Raw genomic sequence first — 14,917 nt, forward strand, 5'->3', positions numbered from 1 at the left:
AAATTGATAAAATGTGACATAAATGGATATTTCTGATTTAATTTGCTTCTGTATTTACTTTTGCTCATTAACAAGTTTGGGGAAATAAGTAAATACTTTTTAAACTTAGGAATTAATTAATTGATTCAATGTGACAGTTTTTACAGGAAAGATATTTTTATTAACCCCCAACTATTTCATTTTCACTTTTTTTGTTGTTTTTTTAAAAGAAATTTTTAATTTTCTTTTTTTCTTTTTTCATTCTTTAAAATGTATTATTAAATGTATCTGGTAATCTCATGAAACTTATTTATGGCCACAAGAAAATAAAAAAAGGAAATTTAAACAGAAATATCTATTATAATTAAAATAAAATAAATAATCTAATATTAATAGATAGATCTGACAATAATTGAAAATAAATGCAACAATTGCTAAAAAAAAACAGATTAAAAAATATGTGAATAAATAAAAGGGAAAATTAAATGCATTTATTTTACTTTTTAATATTCCCTTGTATTTATTTTTTAGTTCATAATTTTTCATTATTATCAAGTATATCAATTAAACTTATATTTGATAATTTAATATATTTTTATTCTGTTATATCAAATATTTCTTTTTTAATTCACCTTTTTATTCATTTACTTTTGGCCATGAATAAGTTTGGTGAGGTTAATAGATACCTTTAATAATACAACTGAAAGTTAAAAAAAAAAAAAAAAAGCAAAAATAAGTTTAAGAATTCATTTTAAAAATTAAATAGTGGTGGGGGGTTAATAAAAAGATAAAAACGGTAAATACAGATGCACATTAAAACAGTAATATTAATTTATGTCACATTTTAATAGTAAATTAATTCCTACATTTATTTCTAATATTATTTTTGGTACATTTATTGGCATATTTATTTATGAAGTCATTTACTTACTGTTTTGCAGCTTTTGACCTCCATACATTTAAAACAAGTCACTTTAACAGCATTTTCCACGAGGATATTCCGAGTTAGGAATATTAGTACAAAAGTCTTTAATAGTTTAACAGCGGCGAGATTAACGATCATAAAGCTTCTTCCATCTGAACAAAAACCATGTACTAAAAGATCATATTTAATGAATCGATATTGGATCATTCAAATAAAGATCGATTTGAATCAGATGAATCGATTCTTTTAATTCGGCCTTATTTTCGGACGTAAACGCAGCAGATGAAGGTTCACAGATTTTAAATCTGGAAAAGATCATCGGCTGAGGTTTGAAATTATTTATTTAAATACAGAATGAGTACATGTTGTTAAATGTTTCAGATCAGCTGGAAGTGTTTTCAGTCCGTTTATTGACCAGAAAAAAAGACTGATGGTCTACGTTAACATTTCTCGTCACTCCAGTTTGCTGTCTCGCCGTTTTCTCCACATATTTGTCAAAAAATGAAGATGAAAACTGCCTCATGGTCGTTTTCGATACCTTCCGTCACCACGTTTGTCACACGAGGCAGCGCAGAGTGATGCCGTGAGGTTTTAGACAGGTGAGGAGAAAACGTTTAGAAGCATATCTGTTACCGGTTTCTCAGCTAAGTAAGAAATATAAGCTCTCATTACATGAACTGACAGAAATAACACTGTACCTCTGCTGTTAGCGACACTGACAGCAAAACACTTCCTCATTAACCCTTTAAACCCTGAGCAGACCGGCCTGGTTGTTTAAAGGAACACACGAAAGGCAATGAGCAACTTTATGAGAAACGAGACAAAAAATGAGCAAGAAATTATTAAAAAATTACAGGAAAAAAATGAAAAAATTTAAAATAAATAAGGAAATTGGCGGGGAAAAAGTGCAAAATATTTATATTGTGTACATTAATTGTAAAAATATATTTATAAATACCTTTTTTTTTTTTTTTTTTTAGCCTCCGTGACGACTTTAGCCGTGATGGGGTAGCCTGTCCATCTCATTCTTGTGAACACGATATCTCAAGAATGCCTTCAAGGCATTTCTTCATATTTGGCACAAACATCCACTTGGAGTCAGACAAGACAAGATTTTGTGGGTCATATCTCAAAGATCAAGATCAGTGTGACCATTTACATCTCACTCAAGCGAACATGATATCTCAAGAATGCCTTTAGGGATTTTTTGTTTGTTTGTTTTGGGCACCAACGTTTCCCTGGACTTAAGGATGATCTGATTAGTTTTTTGTGGTCGAATGTCAGAGTCACTATGACCTTGCATCTGCCTCATTCTTGCGAACCTCAAATACAACTCGAGAGAGCATCTTCAAATTTGGATAAAGTGATTAGAATTTGGTGGTCAAAAGGCAAACATCAAGGTCACTGTGACCTTGTGTGCCACATATTTCTTCAAATGTGGTGCAGATGTTCACTTTGACTCAAATGATGAAGTAATTAGATTTCACTGGTCAAAGGTCACTGCGACCTCGCTTGTCTCATCCTCATGAACATGATATCTCAAGAATGTCTTTAGGGATTTTTTTCATTTTTAGTTTGGCACAAGCTTTCCCTCGGACTCAAGAATATACTGATTACATTTCGGTGGTTGAATGACAGGGTGACTATGACCTCGTATTGCTCTCATTCTTGTGAAGGTGATACCTCAAGAAATACCTTGAGAGTTACTTAAAATTTGGCACAAACAGCCACTTTGAGTCAAGGATGAACTGATAAGAATTTAGTTGTCAAAGTTCAAAGGTAAAGGTCACTGTGACTTGGTCCATTGCATTCTCGTAAATGCAGTATCTTTGTAGTATCTTTCTAAATTTGGCACAAACGTCCACTTGGACTCAGCGATTAAGTGATTAGATTGTGGGGGTGATACGTCAAAGTTCAAGGTTGTTGTGACCTTATCTCTTAATATCACACCTTGAGGGAGTTTGTTCAGATTTGGCAAAAATGTTTATTTGGACGAAAGGATGAATTGATTACATTTTTGTTGGTCCAAGGTCAAGGTCACTGTGACTTCGTTCATCGCATTCTTGTTAACACAATATCTCAAGAATGCCTGAAGGACATTTCATCAAATTTGGCACAAATGTCCACTTGGACTCAAGGATTAGCTGATTAGAATTTGGTGGTCAAAGGTCACTGTGACCTCACAAAACATGTTTTTGGCCATAATTCTCCTTTTCTTTTTTAGGTTATTTTTCTTGTCAGAAACGTTTCCTGCCAAGTTGCTCGTTGCCTTTTTGCACATTGCAGAGAGAAATCAAACAAAGGTTTAAATGTTTGATGAAGTTGTCTGAATGCAGCACAAGAAAACTGACGTCTGTCCAGATTTCAGAGGAGACCTGGAGAGGGCGACAGTGAGCCAATCGGCTGCAGAAGGATCCGAAATGAAGGAAAAATAAATAAAACAGTTGTAAATGTTGCTAATATTCCACGCAGGTCATTTATCAAATTTGCACAAAAAGAATCTGGATTTTTGTTTGTTTGTTTGTTTGTTTGTTTTTGCGTCCCGCTCCTCGACTGCACGGTCAGTGTTGCTATCCGTTCGGTCATTTCCTGTGTCGTGATATTTGTTGTAGTGTAAAATAAGCTCGGTGGGTCGGCGCTCCCAGCTGCTAATGGTTCGTAAAAACTGGAAACTTTGAAGGAAGTTAGTTTTTGAAAACTCACTCCGTGTTGTTGAAGCTAATTATCAACTTTTTGTTTTTAAATGCCAAGAGAATGTATTGAAAAAATAACTGTGTTGTATATATATTGATTTATTGTGATCATTTTTTAATTTAATTTTGTCTGGAACACACTAACGTTGAGCCCTGCCTATTTTTTATTTTTAACTCTATTTATCGGACGATGCATTACTCGTACAGAAAACAGATATTTGCACTTTGTTTTTGTTTTTTTGAATTTGTAAATGAAGTGATTGAAAATAAACTTCAGATGGTGAACAAACACGGTTCGGTTTGCTTCCTTTTTTAATGTGACACAATATTTTAAAATTTTTTATTATTCAGTGAGCAGCTTAAAAAAGAAAGACAGTGACATCATCTCAAACATAATGTGATTTAATACCAAGCAGGAGAGCAGAACTTTATTGATCATCACACAGTATTAAAGATGCAATATGTAATTTTTTAGCATTAAAATGTCTAAAAACAACAAACCAGTGTTTATATTCAGTAAAGGTATGTTCTTATATTATCCCAAACGTTTCCAACAATATTCAAACTCAGAGAAATTCATTTTCTTATAGTCGCCGTCGCCTGTCCGTGGCATAAATTGACTTTTTATCCAATTTTAAGTCACATTTTTACAATAAACTTAAAAATCTTGGTCATTTTTAACTATGTGTTGTAACTGGAGGAAGAATTTTAGTCATCGGACGTCTGGATTTTAAGTTATCAGAGAAACAAGCTGAGCAAACATTAGCTATAGCTCAGCTCCAGCCCCTGCTGTGCCAAACAACATCTGAAAAACACTGATTTTAAGCGTGAAACTGTTTTATTCAGTGTTTTTACCGGTGTAAATCAGTTGGTGTGTTTGTTTTGGCGAGAAAGAAACCTCTGTGGATAATTCGGCTCCTGAGAAAAACCTCCTGAACGTCGGGATCTTAACTTATCAGAGAAACAAGCTGAGCAATTGTTAGATGAGGCCAGAGACAAGCTGTTTGTCTAGCTCCTGCTAATGTGTGCTCACCTTTTTTCTCTGGTAACTTAAGATCTAGACATTCAAGAGGTTTTTACCAGAAGATGAATTATCAATAATTACGTATTGAAAAAACAAAAGCATCACGTATCTTTGATTGTCATCTTATATATCAACAAACGTATAAGGTGCAATCGTGTTCCTAACTTAGAATATAAGTTATATTTCAAAGGCTAATGTTTCACATGCTGTAACTAGCACACTGAATATAATGTGGTGCTAACGCATCCTGGGGATCAAAACGTTGAGACTATTAGACCTCTTCTTCTTCCTCCTCTTCTTCTTCCTCATGCTTTGGCCGTCCCCTCCTCCTCCTCCGTCTTGCTGGCTCTCTCCAGGTCGGAGTAATACTCCAGCGCCTTCCTCACCGGCTCCAGAATGTGTCGCTGCACGACAACACGACAGCAGAACCTTTTAGCTTCAGACACCAGACAGGTTCAGATTATTTCAGGGATTATTTAATTTAATATCATAGTTAGTTTTGTGTTTTGCCTAGGACAATTTAAAATGTAAAACGTTTTAAAAACTGGTGTCAAATGCTGAATTTCCTGAGAAGAGATTGACTGATTTTATTCAGGGATTATAATCAATAAAAATCTGATTGATGGGCACTGATAAAACTAGACCTTTATAAACCTTATAAACCTTTGTGCTCTCTAACATTAATGTAGTCTCGGTGTTTATGATCTTAAATCATATTACTAATTGGAGGCAGTTGTTAGGTGTTACTTGTGGTGTCCCACAAGGATCCGTTCTTGATCCTCTTTTGTTCTTCATTTAAGTTAATTGATCTCATTTATGCTGCTTTTACTTTTTGGTGATTTTAATCAATAAGAATCTGATCGATGGGCAGAATCTCTCCTCTCCACCAGCGCTGGTGTTTTACCTCCAGACAGGGAAACAGCTTGGTGAGCTCACTGAAGAGCGGCAGGAGGACAAACCGGATGAACTTGGTCTGAGAGGACGGTTTGGACACTTTGTCTCGGTCCATGAAGGGAGTCACTGGAAGCCCTTTAAGTTTCTCTGTGTCGCTCTGCACAACAAGATCACAAAGGAAAGGGGTTTATTTTAATTTCAATACGCAGTATAATAATTTCAACCAGCAGTTTATTGTATATTTGTAAGATTTGTAATAACCAGGACTTGAATTTGTCCAATTCTGCTCCTCATGTGACAATCTTAATATTTGATTATTTAAAAAAAAGGAAGAAAACGGTGGAGGTTAACTAAAGAGGAAAAGTAAAATTTTAATATAACCCCATTTTTTTCTTTTGTGAAAAACAGTTTTCCCTCTCTCCTCTGTTCCTTCGACAACTGAATCATTAACCTCCATGATATTCTACAGCGAGGTGGATGATAGAAGCTGCCAAAATCAAAACTAAATATACAGATAAATGGCTAAATAAATGAATTAATATGCCATTAAATGCACCAAAAATAATACGAAAATATGTGCAGGCATGTGACGTAATTTGACATTTCTAACAGTTGATTGATTAATTAAGATTTCTGGCACATTTAAAGATATTAATTCACTAATTTTTACAAAATATAATTAGAAGTAAATATAGGCATTAATTAATTGATAAAATATGACATAAACTGATACTGTTTTGATTTTTTTATTTACACTATTTACCGTTGTTTTAATTCCTCTGTTTATTTGCTTTCCTGTTTTATTTCCCTTTTTTTATTTATATTTTTATTTATTATGTATTTTATTGTATTTATATATTTATTTTTATTTTTGTATCTATTCTTTGAAATTTTTAATAGTTATAGTTAACTATTATACTACTATACATAATAGTTAATACATTTGTTTATGTATTTATATTTTTTGTGTTATTAATTTAGTTATTTGTATTAATTTTTAAATTTATTAATTTTTGCATTTATTTAATTATGTATTTCATTACATATTATAAAGTGCATTTAATGGCATATTCATTTTTAATGGAGTTATTTATTTACTTAATTATTTTGATTTATGTTTTTTTTTTTAATGTATCACTTATCTTAGCATTTCCCTCTTTTTGTTTCCTCAAATAAAAAGAGGGAGGAAAAAAAGGGAAAGAGATTAAAACAGAAATTTATGTCACATTTTACAAGTTAATAAATGCCTAAAATTTGTTTATTGGTTGATTTATTTTTGATTTGGGCAGCTTCCTTCCTCCGTATCTTTCCTCCAATGATTGCAGCGTTAGGTGTAGCTGTCTCTGACTGATTATGAAACTGAGGTCAAAAACCTGGTTGAAGAACTCCTGCAGCAGACAGTCGAGCCACGGCTCGGCCACGGCCATTGGCCTCGCCTCGTTGGAGATGTCGCTCACCTTCACCATGATCTTCATCAGCTGGAAACACCGGTAAGACAGTTTCATTTGAGCTACGTTACTGAATGTCTTTACAAGCCGTGCAGTTTTATCTTTACAGACCTGATAAGTCTGATTTTATTGTGTTATTTCAGTTTAACTATTTGTTTAATCTGAGAAGAGAAAAGAAAAGACTTGAGGAGAGGTCACAGTTTGTGTTTCTTTACCACTTCCTTGTGGTCCTTGTTGGTGAAGTCAAACACCGGCTGCATGGATTTGAACTTGTTGAGAATTTCGTTGTGTCTCGCCATGTCGGTGGCCAGAATACACCTGAAAAAATTGCGTCTCTTTTAAAATACTAAACAAAAGTTCACTTTAACGTAGACGATGTGAGCTACGCTGAGGTCTTACCTGATCATTCCTCCTCGGATGTGTTTGTACTGCTCACAGGTCAGGTTTTTCAAGATGTTGCATTCTGGCTGCAAAGAAAAAGTCAATTTACAATATTTGAAACAGCTACAGTTAAAATAGGTAAGTATAATTTGTGTTTTGTATTTGGGTGTTTGAATGTTTGCAGGATAAAATGTTTTGTTGACCTTTTTTTGTCACTGATAAAAACTAGTTAAAATACTTTTAAATTTAAGAAATACAAATATCTAGGTGTCATCAAAAGAATAAAAATCAATAGCTGAACGCCTTATAAACCTTTGTGCTCTCTAACATCACTGTCGTCTCCGTGTTTATGATCTTAAATTATATTACTAATTGGAGACAGTTGTTAGATATTACTTGTGGTGTCCCACAGGGATCCAGTCTTGATCCCTTTTTATTCTTCATTTACCTAAATGGATCTCATTTGTGCTGCTTTTACTTTTCTATACTTAAAAATTTAAAAATTAAAAATAAATACATTTTTAAAATATATTCTTTAAAAGTAATATTGTGATATTTTCTGCCAGTAACAAAAGTTAAAGTAAATCTATATCTTGCCTTTTAATTGGAAATAAATCTCTCATAGGTCTTATCGACAAGATTTTTATGTTTTATTTTTTGAAAAATTGAGGTAGTCTGCAGAAAGACGACAGAATCAATCAGATTATTATGACTTAAATTAAAATACCTTTGTGTTTACAAACATAAAAATATTTGGGTGTCATCAAACGACTAAAAATCAATCGCTGAACATCTTGCAGACTTTTTTGTTCCCTAACATCATATAGTTTAGGTGGTTTGGTTAGGTTATGATCTCAAATTATATTCTGAATGGTAAACAACTATTAGATGTTACTTGTGGTGTCCCACAGGGATCCATTCTTGATCCCCATTTATTGCATTTCCATACATGGAAAATTCTTGTTTGGAAGATTCTTTGTTTGTATACCCTCAAAAAAGCACGTATGTGTAGAGTTATACCTTTAACACACGTCAGTAAACCAACATAAACTTTCAGTGCAGAAAAATATACTTGCACAATCCGGTCTGAATGCGTGGTGTTTTTCGTACCTTGGACATGATGCTAAAGGCAACGGCACAGTGGTGGTTTTCCAGGGGTGAAATGTCGTTGTAGCGAAGAGCTAAGTCGGTCTGAGCGTTGATCTGTGTAAATAAAAAATAAAAACAACTCACAGATTAACGATAAACAAACCTCCTGATGATGAGACGAACACAGAGCGGCGGTGAGGCGACCTGGTAGACGTTGTTGTAGCCGGGGTGGTCGAGGTCGTGGCACAGAGCCGAGGTCAACATGATCAGCAGGTCGATTTTCGCTATTTTACTCCGGAGGTCTGTCAGCCAGATCAGCCCGTACATCTGCACAACCACACACCAGTGACACCAGGAAGTAAACCTCCACCAATATACAGATGTTATTTGGCTTTTCAGAGACAGGTGGAGGTCAGCTGTACGTCAAGACAAATTAAAAATGAGTATAGAAATAAAATGAAATAATTAAAAAAAAATTAAGAATAAAAAACCAAGACAGAGATTAAAAATAAATATAGAAATAAAATACAACAAAAAATAAGAATAATAAAAGTCATGAGAGAAACAAAAAATAAATAAAGGAATAAAATAAAATAATTGAAAAATCATTTAAAAACTCTTACATAATTATTCTTCATGGGATTTAAAATTACTACAAATGAATTAAAAACAATGGGACTTTATTATGGTCTGGTTGTAGGTGTGTCAGAGCGATGAAATGGACCCTCACTTCCTGTCCGTACCATCTGAGTGACGCAGAAGCAGTGCCTGAAGTTGTGGAAGGGGATGTTGTTGTAGTGGCAGTAGACCTCGAACAGGAAGTTCTGCAGGACCTCAAGCTCGATGTGGAACGCCGTCAGGAAGTCCAGGTCGGTGAACATCACCTGGAGGAGCACCAGCATCTCCGCCTCCTCCCACTGCCTGATGGCCACAGCACACACAGGTGTGAGAGGAGTGTGTGTGAGTGTGAGAGTGTGTTCCTGTGTGTGTGTGTGTGTGTGTGCTTGTGCTCACCAGTTGTCAAAAATGGGGGTTTTCAGATTCTCTCTCACTTCCTCTGTCACCTGCAGTGAGCTACGGCAACACAGAGAGGACACAAGTCTCACACAGTCTCTTCCAGCTGCGCTCTTTCAACAACAGCAACAAACAAATATAAATATCAGTCTGAAGGTGCATCAGAAAACATTCATCTCTACAGAAACATTAAGAAATAAAAGCATGAGTCACCTCATGCTGAGGAACTTCTTGCGGACTTGTTGGCGCTCCTCCTGCACACTCAGCTGAGGCGTTTTGGGTTTCATGGAGATCTTGGAGAGCTGATGGTCGCTGTCCTCCTTGAACAGACCCATCCAGCTCAGGTGGCCCACACTCTGACACCACAGGAGACTTTACATTTCAGACATTTTACCAAGGTTTTTAGATATTTTAGAAATATTTTTAAATTTTTTTTGTTTTACAAATATTTGTTAGATATTTTACTAATATTCTTCTTTCATTTTACCAAATTTTTTGGACATTTTACAAACATTTCATAGATATTTTGCTCATATTTTTAAAGACATTTTACACATACTTTTTCGTCATTTTACTAAATTTTTTTTCAGATAATCTACTAAGAATTTTGGACATTTTACAATTTATTTATTTTTTTTATTCTGATATATTACCTATAATTTTCGGATGTTTTACCAGTATTTTTTGGGTATTTTTCTAATATTTTTTCAGACATTTTATTAACTTTTTTTTTTAGATACTCAACTGATATTTTTCAGATATTGTCTTAGATTTTTTTCGTACATTTTACCAATATTTCTTTTTAGATTTTCCTAATATGTTTTTGGACATTAACTAATATTTTTCAGATATTTTTCTAATATTTTTTAAAGATATTTTACTATTAATTTATGGACACTTAATCGGTATATTTTGGATATTTTCTAATATTTTTCAGACATTTTACTGATATTTATTTTTTATATTTTACTTTTTTTGGACATTTTACAAATATTTTTCAGACACTATATTAATATTTCTAAGAAAATATTTTTACTAATAATTTACGGACACTGAACTAGTATATTTTGGATATTTTTCTAATATTTTCAGACCTTTTACTTATATTTTTTCAGATCTTTACTCATAGTTTTTCAGACATTCTACTAATATTTTTTTTATATTTTTCTAATATTTTTTTAAAGATATTTAACTTATATTTTTCAGACACTTAATCAATATTTTACCAATATTTTTTATTTTTTTTAAGACATTTTACTGATATTTTTCAGACACTCTACTAATATTTTTCGGATATTTTTCTAATATATATTATAGAGATTTTACCAAAAAATTTTCAGATTTTTACTCATAGTTTTTTGGACACTTTACCAATATATATATATATATATATATATATATATATATATATATATATATATATATATATATATATATATATATATATATTTTTTTTTTTTTTTTCAGACATTTTAATAATATTTTTTCAGGCATTTCTGAAGAATTCTTGGGACATTTTACTTTTTTCTGACACTTTTTATGGACATTTTACAGATATTTTAAAAAACACAATAAATATATAAAAAAGAAAACCTTTCATGTTCAGATTGAGTTGTGAAGCCATAAATGTGTCATGTGTTCCTCTGGTTAATGAGTACAAGATATTTAATTAATTCATTCTGCAGACTGTGTCTTGGTGTCGTTAAAGAAGCTCAGCTGAACCTCCAGCTTCCTCTTGAACGACTCCACTTGGCTCTTCAGGTCACAGATGATATCCGGACTCTTCCCCACGTCTTCGATGACCTTGTTCTCCAGATGACGCAGCCTGACGACGGACACAGGAAACAACAGTGGGTCGCCGCAAACAGATGCTTCAGTAACTCAGTAACTCACCTGTACACGATGCACTCACCTGTACTCCATGGTGTCCAGCTCCTTTGGCAGCCCCACACCTGCACACACACACACACACACACACACACACACACACACACACACACACACACGACAAAGACTGTTTTCACATGCTGATGAAATCTGACACGTTTAAGAGAAACTGAGGCTCTTATTTTATGGAGGAGAGAAACTGACACAATCAGATTTTCCCATTTATTTCCTCAAGCTGAGAATTAAATAAAGAAGCAAAATAAAACAGAAATTAATGCCTACATTTATTTTTTAATATTATTTTGGTTCACTAAATAGTATATTAGTTTATTTATTGAGTCAAATTAATATTAAAAATAAATGTAGTTCTGAATTAATTGATAAAATGTGACATAAATTGATATGCTGTTTTAATTTGCTTATTTATTTACAGTATTTACCATTGTTTTAATTCATTTATTTATTTGCATTTTATTTTCCCATTTCTTTATTTTTTCTTTATTTCATTAATTTAAAAAAGTATTTTTATTATTATTTTTTAACTATTCTTTATCATTTTTATCTAATTTAATATTATTTTTCAATATTTGTATTGTTTTTATATTAATTAATTAATTAATTAATTAATTTTTATTAAGTTTTAAATGATCAATTTATTCATTTTTTAATTTTTTTTTTCATTTGGTTAATTATGTATTTAATTATATATTATTTTCCCCTTTGTATTTCCTCAAATTTAAATAAAAAATAAATAAATAAAGCAGATTAAAAGAGAACATCAATTAACGTCACATTTTATAATTTAATTGATGCATTCATTTATTTTTAATGTTATTTTTGGTTGAATTATTGGCACATTAATTCATTAAAGGAGTAATTTATTTAATTATTATTTTTGTTTTTTAATTTTTGAGTTTAAGATTTTATTTATTTATTATGTAAATTTTTAAATGTATTTATTTATATATTATTTTTCCTGAACAATGTGGTTTCAAAGAATTTAAATTTGAAAATATGTTTATAAATTTTATTTTATTGTAACAGTCTAAAAACACACATTTAACTCTACAGAATCTAAATAATACTAATATATGAATTCACAGTTGAGGTGGACGTGAGGTGTCTCAGGGCGCCGCTCACTCTTCAGATCGGACGCCACCACCTCCAGTCGGTAGTACGAGTCCTGGCTGTTGGGCTCCAGGCGCGGGGAGATGTTCAGCACGCTGCCGTCTGTGTTGTACATCTTCAGGATGTGGTGAGGCCCCGCCTCCGCCGCCGCCCGGAACAGATCTGTCAAAACAATTACATATTATAATTATTATTATAATTATTACCCAGTCTTTCCTCTCCTCATTATTAGTTACAAACACACACACACACACACACACACACACACACACACACACACACACACACACAAACACACATTATTACATTTCAGTATTTATGGAGGACGGAAGCTGCCAAAACCAAAATAAATAAATGACTCGATAAATGAACTGTACCAAAAATAATATTACAAATAATTTAAAATAAAAAGAATTCAAGACTAAATTAATTGATGTCTCTGTTTTAAATTGGCATCTTATTTATTTTTTCACCTTTGGTCATAAATATATAGAAATAAATCAATAAATAAATTTTAAATAAATTTAAAAAATAATGCAATAATTAAAGGGATAAAAGGGAGCATGACATGTCAGTGAAAAGGGGAATTAATACAAAGGTAAATGCTGTAAATTAAAAAGAAAATTCAACTGAAATATCAATTTATTTCACATTTTAGCAATTAAAAAAGACCTAACTTTATTTGTAATAATATTGTGGTACATTTAATGACATGTTAGTGAATTTATCAAAAATATATAATTGTCAAAATAATATAAAAAAATAATAGACATAAATTGCTTTTCTGTTTTAATTTGCTTCTCTTTTTATAACATATATATTATATTAGATATTCTCCTGTTTAATTTTCCCATTTATTTGTTTATATATATTTCAAATTTATTATTATTATTATTTTTTTAATTTATTTCTGATAATATTTTTTTCAATGTATTTTTTCTTGAACATTTATTATTTATACTTATTTCAGACAGTTTAAGTCATTTTAATGCATGCATGTTTTTAAAAAAATATTTTTTGTACATTACAAAAATAAATACTTAGTGTTCTAATTTGCTGTATTTTATTTACAGTACTTTACTGTTTAATTTTCCCTTTTACGTATGCATTCATTCATTTTCTTTGCATTTATTTATTTATTTTTTTACGTATTATTTCCCCATTTCTTTCTGACCAAATGTTCCCATCTCTGATATATGTGTTCTTTGTCACTACTTTGCCCTTTGCACCATAATTAAATAAAAAATAAAAAATAAATAAAATAAAAATAAATACAATTTTGAAAAATTTTTTTTATGAAAATAAATACATGGAAAAAAGTGATGCATATCTTTTAGTAATTAATTAAGTTTCATTTTTATTTATGAACAAAATAAACAAAATTTAACAAAAAATTAAATATAACAAAATGAAAATAATTAAAAAGAATAAAATAAATACATAAATAAATAAAGGGAAAATAAAACACTTAAAATGTATAAACAGATAAATACTGTAAATAAAGAAACAATTTATGTCACAAATTTGATTTTTTTCTATTTATTGACATATTCGTTTATTTGAGTCATTCATTTTTTTGTTTTTGGTTTTGGCAGCTTTTGTCCTCCATACAGCAGCTTAACCAAACCCCTGAGAGTCAGTGATGTCCCCCTGTCCCTCCTCCGTCCCTCTGTCCCTCCTCTGTCCGTCTGTCTCTGTGTCCCCCTGTCCCTCTGTCTCTGTGTCCCCCTGTCCCTCTTACCTTTGATGTCTGCGGCCGAGCAGTTGTCTCCAAACTCGGCGTGCTCCAGCCTCCCGTTGACCATGAAGTGAATGATTTTTGTTGTCATCATCCGAGAGCGAGCCAGGCGACCTGCTCCCAACTGAGACCTCTTGACTGTGACACCAACACATTGAGTCTGTGGAGGGTCAAAGGGACACCTGCAGCTGACAGAGGGTCCACCCACTCATCCTCACGGGGACATGGTGTCCTCTCAGCGCTGTCTGGACCCTGGCCGCTTTGTTTACTCTGCCCTCACTGTTTACTGTTTACTGTTTACTTCTCTGGCATGTTTAGACTTTGACACTGCAACTTACTGTTAACCCCTGATGTTTTGACTCGTTTACAACCTGTTTACAACCTGGATGCACCATAATATTAAAATAAATGTAGTTATTAATTAATTAATTAACTAAATATTTACACAATTTACATTTGTGTTAATTCTCTATTTACTTTGCCCGTTTATTTATTTTTGCATTTCGTTTTAATTTTTTTAATAAGTAACAAGTAACTATAAGTGTCTAACAATATTGTTAACTAATATGAATAAATGAGTGAAAGGTAAAAAAGTAAAATGGAAATTAATAAATCTAATAAAAATTAAATTTAAGATAAAAAATGCCAAAAGAAATAAAAGAAAAAATTAAGAGAAAAGTAAATAAATATGAGAATCGGTACAAAGGTAAATAATTA

General features: G+C 32.0%; 1 protein-coding gene across 4 annotated transcripts; it reads right to left on the minus strand.

Annotated features, from left to right (window-relative positions):
• Positions 1–3,983: 3,983 nt before the first annotated feature.
• LOC126402717 (high affinity cGMP-specific 3',5'-cyclic phosphodiesterase 9A-like) lies at positions 3,984–14,806 on the minus strand. Of its 4 annotated transcripts, none has more exons than XM_050064918.1 (14): positions 14,204–14,806; positions 12,436–12,624; positions 11,360–11,399; positions 11,170–11,272; positions 9,661–9,803; positions 9,448–9,507; positions 9,164–9,354; positions 8,638–8,849; positions 8,455–8,547; positions 7,363–7,430; positions 7,179–7,281; positions 6,889–6,993; positions 5,526–5,672; positions 3,984–5,057 (listed from the first exon to the last, which is right to left on the minus strand). In XM_050064918.1, exons 1-14 carry the CDS (start codon positions 14,292–14,294, stop codon positions 5,004–5,006), a joined length of 1,599 nt encoding a protein of 532 aa, XP_049920875.1. In that variant the 5' UTR covers positions 14,295–14,806; the 3' UTR covers positions 3,984–5,003. The 4 variants fall into 4 exon arrangements, with proteins under 4 accessions (XP_049920875.1, XP_049920873.1, XP_049920874.1 ...); XM_050064916.1 differs by having other exon boundaries at positions 3,984–5,025; positions 14,204–14,796; XM_050064917.1 differs by having other exon boundaries at positions 3,984–5,025; positions 12,475–12,624; positions 14,204–14,788.
• Between the last annotated feature and the right edge of the window lie 111 nt (positions 14,807–14,917).

The sequence above is a fragment of the Epinephelus moara genome, chromosome 16, assembly GCF_006386435.1.
Source record: "Epinephelus moara isolate mb chromosome 16, YSFRI_EMoa_1.0, whole genome shotgun sequence".
NCBI lineage: Eukaryota > Metazoa > Chordata > Actinopteri > Perciformes > Serranidae > Epinephelus > Epinephelus moara.

Coding starts and splice junctions, on each gene's coding strand:
- LOC126402717 (XM_050064916.1), bottom strand. CDS start 14,294: ATGATGACAACAAAAATCATTCACTTCATGGTCAACGGGAGGCTGGAG. Junction 9,355..9,447: donor ACCCCCATTTTTGACAACTG/GTGAGCACAAGC, acceptor TGTGGCCATCAG/GCAGTGGGAGGAGGCGGAGA. Junction 5,673..6,888: donor TGCAGGAGTTCTTCAACCAG/GTTTTTGACCTC, acceptor CTTGTTGTGCAG/AGCGACACAGAGAAACTTAA.